The sequence below is a fragment of the Larimichthys crocea genome, chromosome I (assembly GCF_000972845.2).
Source record: "Larimichthys crocea isolate SSNF chromosome I, L_crocea_2.0, whole genome shotgun sequence".
Lineage (NCBI taxonomy): Eukaryota > Metazoa > Chordata > Actinopteri > Sciaenidae > Larimichthys > Larimichthys crocea.
The window spans coordinates 21,979,344-22,000,223 of record NC_040011.1 but is presented as its reverse complement, the minus strand read 5'-3'; the positions used below and the strand labels follow the sequence as shown (position 1 = coordinate 22,000,223).

The window sequence follows — 20,880 nt, the reverse complement described above, 5'->3', positions numbered from 1 at the left end:
TACGGAGGCTGACAAAGAGCTCTGAACTTGACAAGCTATGTCTGAGATGTCCTAAACTTCCCACCGTGACCACGAAATGAGGGTTCAAGGGTAGTGAAGCAGACACCTGGGTAGGCTGCATCGATCTTGACAGTGGATACACCTGGAGATAGCTGGGGCAGGATAGGTTCAATTACTGGCCTATTACTAACCACAGGAACTATCAGCTCCTTCAATGACAAGACACAGACAACGATACAAAGGGAAGATCAACAGAGTGTCGTATGCATTTTTTCAGTCCAAATGTAACAAGCTCAGCTTTGCACACTGCTTCAGCATCTGTCATGCAATGCAGATGTTGTGCGGGGAGGCAGATTAGCATTCAGCTTGCATGGTAACTGACTGCAGTTTAAAAACAACTAAAATGAACAGCTCAGCGAGCGAGCAAGCCAGAAAGGAACTGCATAGACTTCTGTGTGGATGTTTTGGGACAGTGTCAAGGATTTTTATCTAGATTTGGTACTTACGCATATAGAACAAATATACATTGAAGATTTATACACTGCTCAGTGCTGACCAGATCAAAGTCATGCATCAACGCTTCTGACTTCATGCAAAGGTGATTCTGCAACTCCTCAGCAGCTTAGAGGAGTGTCTGTGTGCATGCAAACTGCTTTTACATGTTCACTCTTCAAAGCTCCCAACCTACCTGATCTGGTGCAGTTGTTGCTACTGACCACAGAAAACAGAAGCAAAACATTTAAATGTAAGTTTGTAATATAATATACTTTATATACTATGTTGGGTATTTGGGTTTGTATTTTGTCCATTTATGTCAATGATGGTAGGCTAAATAATAAAGACACCTGTCAGTATATCGCAATACAATTCAAGCTTATTCCAGAATGATAATACAGCATAATCAACACCTCTCTTCACTCCCAACCAGGAGCCTTTTGCCTGCCAGACCTTGTTAACTTTCTCTCATTTAGTCATTTTCCTTGGTTTATGTGTTTCTACCATGAGTAAGTAGTAAGTAGTCCTTTTTGTCACAGGGTGTTTTATTTTGTAAACTGACTGGATTCTCTATGACCTTTCTGTGTCTGACTTCCTGCCAGCCCGATCTGTTTTGCGTTGTTTGACCTGAGCGGTTGTGGCATAGTGACTCATCTGGTGGAACCACATTGGCTAAAACGGTCAGCTGTGCCAGCCGCAATGCAGTTGGAACACGACACAACTGTACCTGGTGGGACTTAAAGATTTTTATAATGACGGTGAACAGAGGCCATTTCATAAGTGGCCTTACACCTTCATTTGGTTTGGTTTACTTTCACACTGCACTTTTGAAAGTGGATCAAACTGCCTCAACAACATCATGCAGTTACAACAGCTGCTTGTTTGGGGGCGGTATTGCCCAAAACCCGGCTGATCGATTGGCTTTCTGTTCTTTGGGTCGCTGGATAGTCACTTTGCTTTCGTACTGTAAGCGAACCGCACCAGGGTTCACTTGGAAGCAAACCAAGACCCACATTTTCATGCAGATCAGAGTTCACTTGATTAGTTCACACCAGAGTATAGATGAACTTTCACACCTGCCCAAATGAACAACTATCTGAGGAAACAAACTTAAAGCGGACCAAGCAGCGCTGGTGTGAACGCGCCCATAGTGTTTACTCGTAGGGCTAGTTGTGTAATGACCATGCTAGCCAGCTGGGAACATGGTGGCACTCATCAGACACAATTGTCTCCCAGTTACCTCATCAATACCAATAAATGACAAGCTAGCTAACTGAACAATAAGTTAAGTAATAATGTAATGTGTCTCATAGCTGAAAGCATTTCTCTTTTGCAGCGCAGTTTAGGTTATAGATAAATGTGAACGGTGCAAACAGTTAACAGGCCATATCACTTCTACTGTTTGGGACTCTATTCCTTTAAAAGCATCTGGGTTCACATGCGCCATACTACTGTCTGGTGGTGTTCAAACACTGATGGGTGGTGGATATTTGTCACTTGTTTTCTGAAGCTTGTCCTGTGTGTCTGGAAAACTCCTCTGCTATAGTGAAGCATAGCAGTAATTTGGATTCCATGTCTGGCTTTGGCTAAGATGTGTCATGGTTTCTCCGATCCTTGGTGGCTGCCAAGCATGTCCTGAATAACAACAGGAGTGGGTGAAGCTCCTCTTCCTCTCTCAGCCAGGTTTATTTTTCTGCCTTTCTCCCTTTTCTTTTTTGATCTTAGATGTGCTCACATTTCCCATCCAACACAATAACGCTATAAATTAAAGTAATCAGAACACTAGATTAGCACACTAGCAGTGATGACTTCAATCTGTCACAGCCTTCAGTCAACAGAGTGAGACTGTGGATAACCACACCTCAGGTTCACAAACGGACATGAATGACCTGTGTAAATAGAGTAAGAACTAAAATTGCCAGCATGGTAAATAAATATATGATCAGCATGTTAATAAGGCACAAGTAGGCCTATGTTTTCAAATCGTATGGCTCAGATTTATTACATATTAATACATGAGTACATGTTTTAATAGGATTGTTTAAGATATGAGTTTCCTAAATAACTCACAAGAAAGTCTTCAGACTAAGGTAGGAGATCTGTCTAAGCAGTTCTCTTCTTCTTCTTCTCGGTCTCCCTGAGTCGTGGCTTCTTTGCAGTAACTGAAGGCCTGATTCACACAGCCTCCTCCAAGCAGTTGATGTTGAGATGTGTTTATTGTTACTATAACAGGAAACATTCACGTGGGCTCTATACTGAGATGCCGTTAATTGGTGATTTCTAACCCTTGCTCTTTCTTTCTTGTGGCGATCCACATGAGACAGACGGTAAGGGTATCGGCTGCTATGAAGTTTTGCAGTGTACCATGAAGTTGACAATATAAGTGGTTTCCAATGGTGCCTAGTGTTGCAAAATATGAAACAAGTAGATCAAAATGGATATGCCATTTTCAAATTGCCAAATTGTCAAATTGCACCAAAATTATTATTGGTGATTTCATTCATTTACTGGTATTCCAAACACTCTCCATAGTTTTGGTTCTAGAGGCAGCACCTCTACACAGTTAAGAGGCGTCTTAAGACGTGCCTTTTTGACAGAGCTTATAGTTAGAGTCATGAGATAATGTCCGTTATGATCTGGCACTATACTATATAAATAAAATCCAATTAAAACTGAATTGAACTGTACTACACACATAATCACTAAATCACCTGTTCATGAACTGATAATGTCGCTCCGTAGAGACTCACCTGGTATAATCTCTTCTGCTTTCCCAAAAGCCTCTACTGGTCTCTCTGGTGTTGGCAGGGGTTGGGGTGGTAGCAGGTCAATGGGCTCCTGGTAAACGGTGACTGGCTTATTGACAGGTGGATTTGGTAGAACAGTGTAGCCCATTCCACCAGGACAGATCTCTTTGAACTTAGCTACATAATAAAAAATACAAGTGAAAATAAGAGGTACAAAAACAATCATTATTTTTTATTGTAACATGAACTGTTGAAAAAAAGTGAAAAGTGAAAAGGCTTTTAGTGTAAAAGATTGTCTGAACTCATAGTCTCAGCTACACACTGCACACTGATAATGCTGATTAAGTAAATAATCTTTTAAGTTTAAACACAAAGTTAGGTACTAGGTCCAATACTTCTAGGAATATTCTCTTAGTGTTTTAAGTTTAGTGACACCAAAACATGACACAAACAATGTCAAAATTGTGTAACTTAACTAAGCAGTAATATGATACAGTTCCTGGGAAAGAGACTTAGATAAAGACACAGTCTTGTCTTTGAAAATGTACTCAGCATTTTAAATAGACCCAGCAGCAAACAAAGATACAGAGTTTTTTTTTATTTTTCCCAACTGAACTAATTTTTACCACGTGATAAATGAGAAGCATTAATGAGAGAACGGTTTCCACCAAACAGTTACATAAATAAATACAAGATGAAGACAGACTCATTCATATCACATTGTGATAGTAGACAACTGGGTTTTCTAGCATGAAAGCAGCTTATGCACAAATGAGGTTCCTTTTTTCAATCAGAAACATTTCATTGTCTTAGCAATTCATTATTTTCACTTATTTTGACATTTAAAAATGTTTGTCGCCATCTATATGTGTTTTATAAGAATTTACACTAGAAAAATAGTCAGTGTTTTCTGGATGAAAAAAATATATTCAGTCTTTAAAATGAACACATGCACCATTAGAAATGTTTGTGAATAACTTATATCAAGAAATAATCAGTCAGGTTACTTTTCAGTGTGGCTTCAGTTTTAAACTAATACTAAAAAATACTCCTTGTAGATTTTGTGTCTGTAGTGGTTTCACACTGGCTCAAAAGGAAATGCCTCTCTCACATGGTTCCTTAAGAACTGTTTGTGTGTAAACTGCATGTTCTTTCCCAATTAGTTCACCCGCTTGAGTCATTTCTTCAGGAATTAGACTTCACCTCCTTAAAACTGTCAAGAAAAGCCTTTTCGGTATAAAAACGCATGCATTGAATTGTGTTTAGTTCTCTTTTCAGGTATGTGAATAACTCATATTTTAGCTTGGAGACGCCACCTTCACAATAAAAAAAAAGCACTGAAATCCTGACACATACCACTGCCACAACGTACCCCGACGCCGCCGTGGTACGCTGCACCTGCTGACATTCCCACCCCTCTCCACTTTGTCAGATCAGAACAGCTGGTGACTCAGAATTTATAGAACCATAGTTACATGAACAACCCCAGTTTAATGTTTATACCAGCCAGTAGCAGCTCATGTTAAACTCACAAGACCCGAATCACTAATCTTACCAGTCACAATTGAAAGTACTGACAGTGATTTCAGAGTCTACCTTCACTGACAGCCGAGACTGTGGCTCAGAGCCTGTTCAAACTGCAGGTTAGCTTTATGTTGACTTTGGCAATGCTTCAACAGATGCAAAAGTGTCATTGGAGAGTGACACAATAGAGGAATGAATGTATGGAAGCGAGTACTTTTTGTAATGTCTTGTACTGCATTTCTATAACTGGTACTTGTAGTTCCATGCTCTCAATCTTTCCTTATTACATACTGTCCACATTGTAGATGTCAACATTTTTTATATGGCCATGGTGATTGGCAAGTTATTTTCACTGAATTAATTCAGGCTTATGAAACTCAGATCAAACTGACACTACCCCGCAGACGCACAAACATTCCACGACAACTAGCCTGTCTGAGTCATTGGTGCAGCTACAACGCAGTCGCTAGCTTAGCTACAACACAGTTACCACACAGAAACTTTTAGAAATGACTGGGGACATGCTTCAATGAAAGCTCCAGTGGACTCTGTGTTTCCAGCACAAACACAAGTGCAAACTCCTCATGCTCAGGAACCTTAGAAACCTTTGAAATCACTGTTATTAAACCTCTTCATAAAAAGCCCACTCTAGATCGAGAGGTTTTAGCCAACTACAGACCGATATCAAACCTTCCCTTTCTCTCAAGATAGTTAAAAAAAAACTGCCACCAATCAGTTGTGTGACTTTCTCTATAAGAACGGTTTATTTGAGGATTTTCAGTCAGGATTTAGAGTGCATCATAGCACATCGATGGCACTAGTGAAAGTTACATATGTTTGCATGTTAATGATGAATCCTCCATGCACACTAAAGTTAGTCACAGATTTCCACAAGGTTCTGTGGTCGGACCATTTTTTTCATCGTATATATGCTTCGTTTAGGCAACTTAATTAAGAATCACTCCATTTACTTCCATTGTTATGCTGATGATACCCAATTATATTTATCAATCAAGCTGGGTGAAACAAATCAGTTAGCTATACTTTAAGCATGCCTTAAGGATATAAAAACCTGGATGACCTGCAATTTTCTGATGTTAAACTTAGACAAAGCTGAAGTTCTTGTAATAGATCTTTTTCAGAGCAGCTATTTTGAGATGAAATAGGGTAAAGGCATGTGATACTAATTAAGATTCTGTTCCATCCAGGTCAAACAGAGTCAGGGTGCTGCTGTTGTGATGCTGGCTTACTTAACTGGTTCTGCTACAATAAATGGAACAGAACCATAATTTGTATCATTTTGTGTTTACCCCTATTGCATCTCAAAATGACTGTCATCAAAAAGGTCTATTGGTCCCAAACATCTCAGAAACTCTTTACCTAAAAATATAGTACCCTAGATGGGATCACTCTGGGGTTTATGGTAGACTGCCAGGGTACTACCCATAGGATCTGCTCAAGGCTTCTGCCTCTTAAAAGGAAGAGTCTGTAAATAATATTATAAAGAGTACAGTCAATACCTGCTCTATAAGGAAAAGTGTCATGAGATAACTTCCCTTATGATTTGGTGTTTAAAAAATAAAAATGAATGGAATTGAATTAAAATGTTGTGCCTAATAATTACTTGGCTTATTGACTTCAAAACAAGACAGAGAATTTTGCAGGAAACCGCCCAAAACACTGCGCAGAACTGAGAGCGTTTCTATGAGCTGCACTAATATACACACCCTTCCTTTTTTGTAAGGCCCAACTAAACTGCAAGATAGTTAAATGATGTTTTCACCATACACGTGAGAAAAAAAGTTTTGGGCAGAAAGTCTTTAGTTCTCATAGAGGCAGACATGGCTGGGGGCCTTACCTGTTCCAGGAGGGGGGCATTTTTCACAACGAGGGCCCCAGGCTTTGCCCACACTGCAGCAGCAGAGCTGTTTGCTTAGCTGGGCTGACACTGGGTGCAAACACTGCCTCCCTGAGCTGACCAAACGGAAGCAAGCCCCCTTCTCATCTTGGATGGCAGGTGTGTTGGCTGAAGAGGTGCGCAGGAGTAGGACAGAGGAGGAGGGGGAAGGCATACGTAGTGGCACACCAGAGTGTAGGAGACACATAAATGAGGGAAAGAGAGGACAGACAGTGGAGAAATAAAGAGGTCCCCTTCACCAAAGCAACCTTCCCTTCTCACCTGAACAAACTTTTGCCACAAGCACAGCCTAAACATATTTCAAAAATAATACCAGTGCTTAAGGAAAAACATTTATTTTACAGTGGGAAGTTGGACAACCACATTTTGTCATGGCACATACATACTACATTTAAACAATTAAAGCCAAACACACAGAGAAACACTTTCAAACACAACAAAGCACAGACATCGTGTTGTAGGAAAAACTTGAAAAAAATCTGTTTTCATGCCAATGCTTCATGCACTATTGAAGTAAAGCGCCGGCTCAGATGAAGGCATGCAGGACAGTATGGCTCATTGTGTTTTCAAAAGTCTAACAGTGAAATTCACCATCTTCAAAAAATGCCAGCTGGAAACTAAGTGGAACACTAATGTTCATATTGATTTCAACTTTTTGCCAAAAAAAAATGACCTGGAGTAAATTGATTAAATTACTGGTTAGATATTTGACCAATTTTCCCAACAAATTCCAAAACATCAGGAATGACTGTTGTTAAAGATTAGTTGAAGTTTGGTCTGAGGTTTTAATTCAGCTCAGGTGGTTTACAGTATGTACCACAGCAATGCTAACGAAAGAGAATAAGGGAAGAGAAAGAATTCTCAAATATTCTTCATTAGAAAATAAATAAAGCAAATGGGCACTCAGACACACATACAGTGATTCGTTAACGTAATCAGACACCTTTTTTTGTGCATTTGTTGCAGACGTATTGACACTTCATCCAGTCTTTTTTTTTACATATAGTATTGAGGCCATTACCTATGACACTTTAACTAGAGCCATAACAGAACAAATCAACATTTTGGGAAATACAAAGAGTCCAACATAATTAGCCTAGCTTAATAAAGCGTAGTGACAGGAACAAGCAGCAACTTCCGAGGCTGGGAAATTAAGCCAATGTGGAAGTGCCAAAAACTGTAAATCTTCAACTGGTCACTTAAGGCCGCCTACAGAACATTTTAATCTCCATAAGGATATAAAAAGTTGGATGACCTACAATTTTCTGATGTTAAATTCAGACAAAACTGAAGTTCTTGTAATTGGACCCAAACACCTCAGAAACTCTCTTTCTAGAGACTTAGTTACTTTAGACGGGATCACCCTGGCCTCCAGCTCCACTGTAAAGAATCTTGGAGTTGTTTTTGATCAGGATTTGTCCTTTAACGTCCACATAAAACAAATTTCGAGGACTGCATTCTTCCACTTACGTAACATCGCTAAAATCAGACGCATTGTCTCTCAGGCGGATGCAGAAAAACTAGTCCACGCATTTGTTACTTCTAGGCTGGACTATTGTAACTCTTTGTTATCAGGCTGCTCTAATAAGTCTCTTACGACTTTGCAGTTAATTCAGAATGCTGCTGCACGTGTTCTGACAGGAACCAAGATCAGAGATCACATCTCTCCCATTTTGGCTTCCTTGCATTGGCTACCTGTAAAATCTAGAATAGAATTTAAAATTCTTCTCCTTACTTACAAAGCTCTTCATGGTCAGGCACCATCATATCTTAAAGAGCTCATAGTACCTTACTACCCCTCTAGAACACTGCGCTCTCAGGACGCTGGGTTCCTTGTGGTTCCTATAGTCTCCAAAAGTAGATTGGGAGCCAGAGCTTTCAGCTATCAGGCTCCTCTTCTGTGGAACAAACTACCATTCTGGGTTCGGGAGGCAGACACGGTAACACCTTTAAGTAGACTTAAGACTTTCCTTTTTGATAAAGCTTAGGGCTTAGGGCTGGCTCAGGTCATCCCTTAGTTATGCTGCCATAGGATTAGACTGCCGGGGGACATGCCTGTCTTAGAGGGAGTTACCAGCTGCCATACAATGCTCATTGAGTCCAGATAGGCTAATTGTTATTTTAGATACCCTACACTGCACACTACACTGCCCCAACTAGTCACAAACAAGCACAAAAAGCAAAAATTACATTCCCCAAGATAACTACGAGAAACTATGTGAAATCAGTTGCACCAGATATTAAATGTATTTATTAAATGTATTTTCAGATCCCTCGTACAAAGTCCATGTCATCTCATGTGTGAATATTGCAGGTAGCATTGTCTGAAAAACTCACAGTGAGCCACAGATGGTGGCACCGACCTTCTGATGGTTTTCTAGCATTCCTAACATCACTGAATTCACCAACTTGGAACTTGGAATTGGAAAAGGTTTTACTACTATCGAGCTCTATTTAAAAAATCCAAATGAGACCCTTTGACCCTAAATGGCACACCCCATGTGGCACTGTCCATTTGAAACATGCATATATGTATAATTTAATGCATTATACATTTGATTTTTTATTATTTTTTATTATTTTCTATGAGAGATTTCTTATTGTCGCAGTGAGCACTCGTCACAGATACCAACCGTGGTGTGACATTACTGTCTTTCAGTAACTGTCTGTGTGGGCTGTTTTACAGCTAGAGTGAAGATATTGGGATCACATGAAAATAGAAGACCTAAGGCATCCAGTGGTACAATATTATGTTAGTTTGTTTGGCAGGGGGCTAAATAATGTTCGTAAAGTTACACTAAATTTTTGCAATGGAAAAACTGGCATGTCCATTTTGGAATGGAAAAACTGGCATGTCCATTTACTAACCAAACTTCCCCGGAGTTTCTGTGCTCTGTCGTCCAGCAGGTTCTCGTGGATCGTGGCTGCTGCTGTGATCCTGCATGACGCCCACTACATATATTATTACTGTCATTATTACTACCATATCTATTACTGTAATCATTTTTATCATTCATTATAATTCATTGTCATTTTATCAGTCATTGTACAATATGTTTGTGTTGATTTGTCCTGTACACGTGACATCCATTGCACGTCTGTCCGTCCTGGGAGAGGGATCCCTCCTCTGTGGCTCTTCCTGAGGTTTCTTCCACATTTTTTCCCTGTTAAAAGGGTTTTTGTGGGCAAGTTTTTCCTCACTCGAACCGAGGGTCTAAGGACAGAGGGTGTCACTCCCTGTACAGATTGTAAAGCCCTCTGAGGCAAATGTACTTTGTGACTTTGGGCTATACAAATAAAATTGATTGAAATTGATTGAAGGTTTCTCCCATTTACAGACATGCCAACTTTATGCTAATATATTGCAGTTTTCATGCAGTATAAATTTGTTATTTTGGCCTTGTGTATTTAAATATTAAAAAATTGTTACATTTTCACCACATCTGTGTAACAATAAGTATCAACACAAAAACTGCGGACCATCATATACTTCAGTGATACTGTGCTACAACCTTGTGCATGCTAATCTTTCAACATCTGATTAGGCAACTAGACGAAACACAATGCCTATTACATATTCATGGCTAGAAAAACTTGCCACATATGTTATGGTTTTAGGTTTCCTGTTTTATTTTCCCATGTCTGTAACTTCACTTTGTGTGGTTTCTTGCCAGTGACTGTCCTGTCCTGAGTAGTAGTTTATTTTTTTTAAAGATTTTTTATTTTTTGGCCTTTTTCAAGCTTTATTTTGATAGGGGAAGCTGAAGAATGACAGGAAATGTGGGGAGAGAGAGAGATGGGGAATAACATGCAAGAAGGAGCCACAAGTCGGATTCGAACCCTGGGCTTCCACAGCAAGGACTGAGCCTTTGTACATGGGGCAGCTGCTTTAGCAACTGAGCTAAACGCTGCCCCCGTGAGTAGTAGTTTAGAGAGTGGGCAGGAGAGTCTGGTACAAACAAGGTGCTGAAAATGAAACAGTAATGCTCTTCTAGTGGACTTGGAATGAGGCACCTTCCGTGCCCCTCATTGGCAGGAAATAGAAAGCAGGGTCTGTGTGTGTATGTAAGTCCCTCTCTCCAAGGTGCTGAAACAGTTTTTGTGTCTTTTGTCCAGGCTGGCCTGACGCCGTACTGCACTGCCAATTCTATGGCTACTTCTCAGCATTCATTGCCTCCATTTACGAACACTACCTCTGAATCTTGATGAACATGATGGTGGACAAAGTGAAAGCTAGTCCTTCTTCAGCAATATGTGAAATTATAATCAGTGTTTTATTACAATGTCAGGGTGTTTGTGTGCGTGTGTGTATAACAGATCAGTGAGCACAGTATGAATAAGTACTTTGGGGCAGCAAAATTTGTTTAGAGGTGGTGAGGAGGTGGAGACCTGGCTGGCACTCCAAGCACAGTGCTGACCTTCAAACAGGCTGGAATTTTTCATGGCTGGAAAAGGCCTGGCCAAAACCTTGGTCAGGTACAATGCAGTGTACGTGACATGTGTCTCTCATCCAGTTGTTGAAAAAGTAATGAATACATGTACTTTAAAGCCTCTGTATTGTGGGACACACCCCTTTCGGGACACGTAATGTATGTTTCCTCAGCAGACACCAGAGTAGCCCAGGGTGCAGCAGAGCTTCCACTACCAGAAGGTGCTTGTCAGCTTGCTTGGGATGAAGCCCAAGGCCAAAATGGCTAGAAAGAGAGCCAAGAGAGCTTGACTTTTGAAAAGAGGAGGAAGCAGAGAAGAAACAAGGTCTGGTTGTGATGCAGCTGCTGGAGCCGATTGTGGCTGTTCTCGACAATGCTTGTGATTCCAAAAGAATATGCCACTTTTCTGTTTTCAACAAAATCTTGGTCACAACTCAGACACAGAAAGGGGATAAAGAGTCATAAAACACCCTATGCAGGCTCCCAATTGTAAAAATAGACAAAAGGGATTGAACTGTGTTACTCATGGTAGAACTACATAAACAAGGAAAAATGACCACATCTGAACATATTAACAAAATCTGGTGGGCAAAATGCTCAGCTTCTGAAATGGGTGGGTCATGAAGCCATGTGGAGAACGTTGTGGCTGTGTGTCACAGAGTCATGCCCAGTGGAATCAAAGTGTTACTCAGGACACAAGCAATGGACACACAAACACAGGCCCGGTCAATCATTAGACCTAAACCCAATAAAATATTGAATCTATAAGATTGATATATATAACACCTGAACACTGTACAGGAAGGAATTTTGATTTATGACGATTAATGTCAACTTTAAGAGATAGGTTTAAATATGGCAACATTTCAAAGCAGGACACATCAAAAACAAAAATTTTCTGGATACATCCAGATATGCTATGTAGCCAATTCTATCATGATTGTTAGACATTTGTAGAAACAACTGAAAACTGAATGAATTTGATTGTATAGACAGAATCTAGAAAACAATGTTTGGGAGATAAGTGGTAGGACAAATCATAGAATACTTAATAACTGAAGACATGGTGCCAATATTTACAACAGCCTTTATTATTTTGCATATCTCCATGTACAAGGTATGATGATTTTAGCGTTTCGGTAGTTTGTGCCAAATGGCAGTTTATAAGTTTGCCATTTGGATTGCCTTTGCATGAAGTGATCAGGTTGTCAATTGCCCCAATAAAGACTTTTTATCGCTTAGTATTATGAAATTAGAATATGTTCCATAATAGAGGCTACCACTAAAGTCTGACCTGGCTCCACCACCAAAGAATGCTCCTGAAAGAAGACAGCTCACCACATCTACGGAGTAGATAGTAACACATCATATTCTAAATGTCAGTTCCGAGCTAGAATATTTGGTGAAACTTTCAGGTCATTTTAACCATTGAAAAGTTGCCTTAGAATGACAAATCATGACAAACAAATTTGGCATACCGTACATATTTCTCAAAATGTTGAATGATTCCTTTGGCATTGAAGTGCCACTATACATGGTTATAATCCACAGAAGGAAAAATGTCCAAATCATTTACATAATATCAATATATTAGAGCTCCCAGGAGCAAAGTAAACTCTGAAAATCTAAAACCACCAATACTCCTTGCATTAGACCAGGGGTCGACAAATAAGTTTGGACCCGGGCCAATTTTTTTTCTGACAATTCCATCGCGGGCCATGAACATGCTTTCCTACTGAAAAAAAAAAGGTTTTCTATTTTTTCTATTATTAAAGATAAACGTTATAAACGTTATTTAACTTTAAAAATGCATTTAATTTGATTTAAAACATCAGTTCACTTCTATGTGCTGTTTTTACGCCCACTGCTGCATCTCCTGGCGTCTGTCATGAAACAGGCAACCTACCCTAGCAACCTGCCATAACTAACGTATACAATCGCCAGTTTTTATGTTTTGGATGCTGTGGAAATCATTAGCTGAAGATTGCTAGCTATCGATGCAAAATGACGTTGTCAAAAGCCACGAAAAGAAAAGTTGATTCCAAATACAGGACCAGTCTGCATTTATTAATGCCAAGCCGACGTGTCTCATTTGCAACGAGGTTGTTGCAGTTTGTAAAGAATACAATATTAGAAGACACCACGAGACAAAGCATGGCCACTTCAAAAACGCATATGCTCTCGGGACAGAGGCGGAAACACAGAAAATTAAATCCTTGGAGGCTGGATATGCAGACAGCAGCATCTTTCTTTATTCAGGAGCAGCGTAGATCTGTTTCCCCATGCCGCTGATGTGCATTCGCATTTTTTAATTAGGCTATTTGATATTTGAGCCGACCTTGTTTTTTTTTTTATTTATTTATTTATTTAATGAAACATATTTGTTCACGTTGTCCGTTGCATGAGGGCCACAGGACACTTTTACTTTCCACAGGTTACAGCGCACGCACGTGCCAATTAGTGTTCCAACCTGTGCATCAAGTAAAGAGGCTGCGAGGATGTTCTGGCTGCTGTCACGTTACTTATCAGCTACTTTTCAATAAATGTTGTGAAATATGTGGAATTGTTGTATTTTTGACAGAAAACATAAGATTTAAAAGATATATTAATTATTATTATTATTATTTTTTAAATAAATCAACGTCATCTAGCGGGCCAGATACAATTGATGGCGGGCCAGTTTTGGCCCGCGGGCCGCTAATTGCCAACCCCTGCATTAGACCATCTGGCCATAATGACTAAATAGGCAAGGAGAATTAAGCTGGTACCATGAAATCAATGGCCTTCATGGCAGAATGAGTAGATGGAGCAGAGTAAAGGGAAGATGACAGCCAGCCTAGAGTTTGCCAAACTACACTTAAAGGATTGTGAGAGCATGAGGGAAATGTTTCCGTGGTTCGGGGAAACAAACATGTAGCTCTTTGGTCTTAATGCAGTGTGCTACCTTTGCCAAAATAACAGCATGGTGGTTGGAGCATCATGCTATGGGTATGTTTTTCATCTTGAGAGAGTCAGTGTCTCATCAGCATTTAGGTAAATTGGAAAAAAAATAGACAAGTCTTAAAAGAAAACTACGTCAGACTTAAGGCCTAGGTATGCTCCAAACAAAGAAACTCCCTTCCCTTTAGATGTGGTCAAAATGTCAGAAGTCCTTGTCCCTTCAAGCACACATAGTGCATACAGTTAAATATAGTACAGAGAACTTCTTGCTCTGTTTCTCTGTTATATTTAAGGCTTGTCTGCTGACTGAATAGTATACTTTTACTTTCAGGTGAAAAAAGTGATCCACTGCACTCAGGTCTAATATTTAACAGTACAAACAGGAATGTGAGCTTCACAAAGCACCAAACTCGAAAAGATACCACCACCACACCACAAGTCTCAAGAATACTGAAAGTTCAGCACAGCGAGAAAATAGTACTGCCGATATATGGACTTGTATTTATGAAGCACTGTTCAGGTTTAGGAAACAGAGAGCTTTTGCAACATTTGTCACATTCATTTACATGTTTACTGCGATCAGCCACAGCATTATGACCACTGATGGGTGAAATGAATAACATTACTTTGTTATTATGGCACCTGTAAGCAGGTGGGATGTAGGCAGCAAGCGGAAATATTGTCCTCAAAGTTGATGTGTTAAAAGCCGTGTTTATTGATGACTAAGTTGGTTATTCCTGATAAAGAATAATATTTAGTTTGAATTGACTGTATTGAATAAATTCAAATCACTTCCCTGATGTTCATGATTATTACTCAATTAGATATCATTGATATGTAAACTTGAAATAATTTTATTAGAACTATTTAAATTTGTCATATAAACTCAATATTTAATTAATTCCTTTTTGATTTCTATTCTATCTATTTGAATCTATTCATATTAAATTGATAACTATTCATATATAGGCCAGAAATATAACCACACGCACACATGTAGCAGCACCCTGGGAGCAGTTGGGGGTTCAGTGCTGTAGTGAGATCCAACAGTGCCTTGCTCAAGGACTTTTTGCCAGTGCCCAGAAGGTGAACTGGCACCTCTCCAGCTACCAGTCTACACTCCATGTTGTGGTCCATGCTGGACTTGAACTGACCACTGGTTTCAGCTTTCAAGCCTAGTCCCTATGGAGTAAACTACTCCTGCCCCATTATAATGTGTTGTACAGTGCAGGACGACTTGGCTTCTTTCACTCATTTCTGACATTAGTTCTTTCATAATTTCATGGGAAACCAGCAGATGGTAATTTTTCTATTTACACCCCACTTGTCTGCATGCTCTCTTTATTTCAGCTGTTCAGTCTCTCAAATGTCAGCCTGTCAATAAGGCATGCTGGTGGTCACTGACATAAGTTAATATGTTACAGTTCACCTCCAGGCAAAAGTTTTGTGTGGACTTACTTTGCCCCACAAGTGGCCATTGTTCCATGAAATTAACTGATTTTACAATTTGATGTCTGGCTGAGCCAACACCACGATCACCACAACCACCACACAGATAAAGTGAACCTCAGAACATCATGGTTAACACCGATGACAAGGACAAGAATTAGATACGTCTTTCTCTTAACTGAAATCCGCAACATCTGGTCACATCATATATAGAGATACAACATCAAGGGAAAGGTGATACAACTAAATCACTGGAGTTTTTAGTCACAGGTGCTAAATGTGCCACGTGTGTGCATTTGCATAGCTGCAGTAACAATAAGGAAATGTTTCAAGTGTCCATTGCTGACCACTTTGCATGAAGCAGTGAGCATGCTAAATGAACACTTGCCTTTTATTAACCATGAGAACCACAAGATAGAAGATAACCAGGACACAACGTCTCAAAACTCTCTCTCTCTCTCGAACAAGCGCTCATAGTATGTCAAAATTGAGGGAGACTGATTATCAATACCACTGATCAAATAAGTTCAAGACTGATCTTCTCTTTCTCTGTTCTCTTTATTTTCATCCTGTTCCTTTAGCATGACAGTCAAGGTTGGGTATGTCTATTTGTTGTGCCTTACAGTACATGCTTGAGGGATCTGAACACCATGCTTTTATTCATGCACTGTATTCATATGCATATCATCCAATACACACTTCAGCAGCATTTCTGGCAGCCCTTGCTATTCTTGAGCAGGTAGCAGGGGAAATAATTAAACTTATATTTCTTCTGTCATGAGGTCATGAAAAATATTAAACTCATATTGGAAAGCTTTTGTATGAACAAATCTGCACATGGGAGATCAGCATGCAGTGAAATACAAATAGATTTTGGCTCAGTCTAACTCTGCACTGTTGAATATTTTGAGTTTGGCTGATATAAGAGAGTTATGAGAGAAAGAAACTGTGATAGATAATGTTAGACTGTAGGACTTACATATGCATGTGGTGAGCGTGGGGTCAGGAACATAGCCGGGTTTACATATGCACCTGTAGCTGCCAATGGTGTTCAGACAGTTTCCATTTGGACACACCCCATGTAGCTGGCACTCATCTAAATCTGTGAATCAACAAAGAATAATTAAAAAACAAACAAACAAAAAATCAAACAATCCAAGATTTTTTCAAAGGACCTCTTAATATTGGAAAATGGAAAACTTTCAAGAAAGCCTCTGGGGAATCACAGGCTGATCCTATTGATGGGTATCAGGGCAGTATCAGCTAAAATAAGCCCAAAGCCATAGGATGTGTCATGGATTTCTCCAGAATGGCTTACCCCACCTATAAGTATACTGCCTTTTCAGTGCAGTAGTGGAAATACATTTGGACCGGGCCTTGGTGCTGTTGGTACAGACCAAGAATCCAGATAAGCATTTCCAGCTATGCACACAATAGTAGTGGTATGTTTATTCTACTCTGCCAGTAACAGACTTGAGAGAGATTGAATCGGGGCTAAGGTTGCATTTAAAGTAAGTGGTTTTTCTTAATTTTTCCATTTCTGTTTTAACTTAAAATGTGTATCTCAAGAGTCATAAATGGGCAAACTTTGAGAAAGATTTTGGGAGCACTCACACCAATTACTGATGACTCAATTAGAAGGGTGGGACATTAGAACCTGAAGACATCGTTGTCTAACACTATGCAAAATAATTGTTTTTTCGACTGCCATCTCCTCCAAAATCTCTTTCAAAACTGAACGTGGTAGTCTTAAGGCCACATGGACCTAAGAAATCCTAAGACGTCCGAATTCTGAGCCCTTCACAAACCTCTTGTCTACTTTTAGGATTACAGAAGTTGGAACATCTGCACCTGAGAAATGAGAAAACTCCAAATGTCAAATTTGTCTCAAAGGGCTTTACAAGCTGTAAGCTGTAGGCCCTTGGAGCGAGCTTGGACTGCTTGACACAGCTTAAAAGGCAACATGGTCTACAGGAGGGGGGAAGGGATGTTTTTTAAGTCTACTGTGAAATGTTTCGAGTTGTAGCGAGTCAAATTCCTTCAGTGAGAACACACTTGGCCCATATCTCAGACTGTATGACTCATGTCTGTATCCCACCGTGACATCCAGTGGGTGAAAAGGAGCACAGTGTGTGGTTTAATAGGCTGTTGACAACCTAATTGGTTGGTCTTTAATTGGTGAGTCCTCCATGTAATCTGGTTACTAAACTTGAAGTTGAAGTACAGCTTTTGCTTAAGTATACACATGCATGTTGAAACTTTTACATATTTTGGTAAATTACTCAGCTGGGATGGGCTCCAGCCCTCTGTGACCCTGCGGTCAGGATAAGCAGTCTGGAAAATGGATGGACGGACATGACATGACTACTGAGAGAGTTCATAGTGGATGTGAGAGGGTGGTTGCAAACAGTGGGAGTGAAAAAAGGTTTCAGTTTCAAAGACTATTATTAAATAGATGTTAATTGTTTAAAATAAAAGTTTAAAATAAGAATTAATCTCATTTACGATGAGTGAGTAGTGGAAGGTATTTTCCCAAGTTCAGTATTTTAGATCTAGTCTGGTGAGCCGTGGTTTACAGTTTGAAGATACATGATATACTGCTGCAGTCATGCAGCATTTTATATAAAAATGATAGAATGTAGAATCCTGATTCTAGGACCAAAATGAGCACACTCCCTGAGACTTGATCTTAAAATGCTTTTATGACTTGCCCATTTCACTGCTTTTTAATGTGGTTTAAAGGTGCACCAAAGTATGTAGGTGAGATCAAATTTTAACTATTCAAAATGATCAAAGCCATCCATAAATATCAAACATGAAACAGTGCTATGCACTACGCATTCCATGAAGACACAGCTCAAAGTGACATTTCTTTCTCTGGTCTACTCTACACTCCAGTCTAGCAGCAGTCTGAATGAGCAGCAGGCCCCCTCTTTCCAGATTATTATAATATTTTTATAAAATGCAATTTAATGTCAAATAATGAGTTGCTTTAGTTGATTTTTAAAATTATGGTTGACTTTTTTTATTTGCGTTTTCTAACTAAGACTATTAATCAACATGATTATGGTTAACTTCCATAAACACACAGACTGCCCCACAACATATGACATATGGACAACTTCCTGAGGACAAAGTACATAAACAAACTTTGAGGCATACCCACAGTCTCATGAGAGGTCAGGAACTGGACAGACCAATCCTGCAGGCCGCACTACATGTCACATTGTGGAGGACATTCAAATAATGTCAGTGAGGACATCAATGGATTCACTGAGTCTGTGGTGAAATTCACTTCATTAATCACCATTACAGTGGTCTACAATCCCTCCACAGACAAGCAAAGGAGCTACTCTGTTAGATCCTGTTCACAGTAATCCCGACTCACTCGTTGTTGCTGGAGACTTCAAGCTTCCTAACCTCATGCCTGAATTCCATCAACACATAGACTGCACCACAAGAGAAATAAAATAATAAATACTTGAGATCGCTGCTATGTGCCATTCAAAGACCAGAATCTAAACAAACTTCAATGCATGTTCCCAGTGATGCAAAAGGATAGGAAGTAAGAAGACCAATCACAGGCAGCCCTGCAGCACGCACCACATGACACAGTCTGGAGCATATTCTGGGACAACATCAATACAACCATCGATGGAATTACAATGTAAGAAGAGCAGTAAAAGGTCACTTCCTGTGGCTGTAACCCGACACCCTGATACTTATAATAAGAATACCAATACATGTTGAATCGTTCCAGCCCTAACAAACAAATGTTGAGATATTTTACAAAATAAATGAAAACTGTGGCCTTCAGTTAGGCATATCGATATTAGGATTCATCATCGGGGGACGATGCACATCTCTACCAAAATTTGTGGCACTCTACCTGGCAAGTGTTCAGATATTACTGCTAGCATGGCTAAAATAACTCTTACCTTGGCAATGAGAGCTGTTGATTCTCTTGTAACCCTGAGGACAATCTATCAGAGGGATAGCTGATGAGAGGAAAATGTAGAGAATAAAAGACAGAGAAGGTAGGACGTTACTCACCACATTCAGACAAATACATCAACATATTTTTTAGTTTTCAGGTTCAGTTTCAGGTTCCACACGCTATAGTCAGATATCAAGTCAGAGTGTCATTTGAGATTTTCTGAAATGTTCAGATCTGTTTTGATTTTTGATCCACAAATTTGAAAAATCCCCTTTTACTTGTGTAACTATTTGCACCTGCCTTTCACAGCAGTTTTGACCTGTGAACATGTGAACACAATAACAATAACAGTACAATAACATTGTACTTATTTACTTATATTGTATCAGCGTAATACCTTCAAAATAACTGATCGGAAGTCAAAATTGTAATTACCGGTACCATACTATAATGCTGAATTTAATTCTTCCTTATGTTCCACATATTCCCTTTTGTTTCACAGTAATGCACTAAAGCAGCTGGACTGTCTCTGTGAAACCAAAGGCATTCAAGCCACAGCGATCCAGCAAGCCACCATGCACGGCTTCTGCAGGCAGTGTGTCCCCGGCATTTCAATAGACTTGGATGGAGTCTTTTCATGCTCTACATTCAATAGCGTTGGCTTCAAAGAGCCCTCTACACACCGCCACACAGACATGCACGTAAAGTTCAGCTGGGTAACAATATATAATCTCTTGAAAAAGTTAATGTGACGTTGAATGTGTGTGTGGGTGAGCTTAGTAGCAGTGTGAGCACTGCTCTGTACACTATACATCTCCTGAAGAGCAGCAGGCACCTTGCATGACATCAGTGTATGAATGTGTCTCTGAATGGGTGAATGTGACAGAGTAGATCAGAAAGATTCTTTCACCTGTCTTTTAATACCCAGACCATGGTCATATAATTTTTATATAACAATATATATAATATCATATTATAATATAGTGTTAGCAGTTCAGCTGTGTTTAGACACACACCATCAGGACTGCTGTTTGCATACATGAACAAAATAAAAGAAATGGGTGGAATTCTTTCAAAATAAGAGCGCTTAGTTAACACTGAAGAGATTAGAAGCAGCTCAGAACATTCCTAACTGAGCTGTGATGCACTTTTTGATCTCATATTACCTTATCTGTGCAAAGAAACCGCCACTGTGAGCAAAGATCCAATTCTGACTGCTGCCAAAGATATGGTGTGGGAAATAATAGGCGACGGGGTGCTAGGAAACTTGATACAGTGTTTTCAGTGATACAGCGGTTTAAACCCTGAACCCCAAAACCCTGGCTGCAACAATTCGTATCTCAATACCAACAGTCTTAAAGGTTCAATATATAACACTTAAAGAAGAAACTTAATTATACTTAATAATGTTAGTAATGACACCTTAGGGCATAAAGTGCA

At 39.6% G+C, this 20,880-nt stretch overlaps 1 protein-coding gene across 4 annotated transcripts in view; it reads right to left on the bottom strand.

Moving 5' to 3' along the window:
* Nucleotides 1-20,880, bottom strand: part of ltbp1 (latent transforming growth factor beta binding protein 1) — a 101,659-nt gene that overhangs the window by 35,461 nt on the left and 45,318 nt on the right. Inside the window, exons 9-14 of one of the 4 annotated variants that reach the window (XM_019267704.2) lie at nt 19,442-19,501; nt 16,483-16,605; nt 6,625-6,792; nt 3,246-3,419; nt 689-711; nt 107-209 (exon numbers count right to left, since the gene is read on the bottom strand). In XM_019267704.2, coding sequence (XP_019123249.1) covers nt 107-209; nt 689-711; nt 3,246-3,419; nt 6,625-6,792; nt 16,483-16,605; nt 19,442-19,501 — 651 coding nt within the window. The remainder of the gene's footprint in view (nt 1-106; nt 210-688; nt 712-3,245; nt 3,420-6,624; nt 6,793-16,482; nt 16,606-19,441; nt 19,502-20,880) is intronic. The other 3 variants (XM_019267711.2, XM_019267721.2, XM_019267718.2) reach the window with 3 other exon arrangements.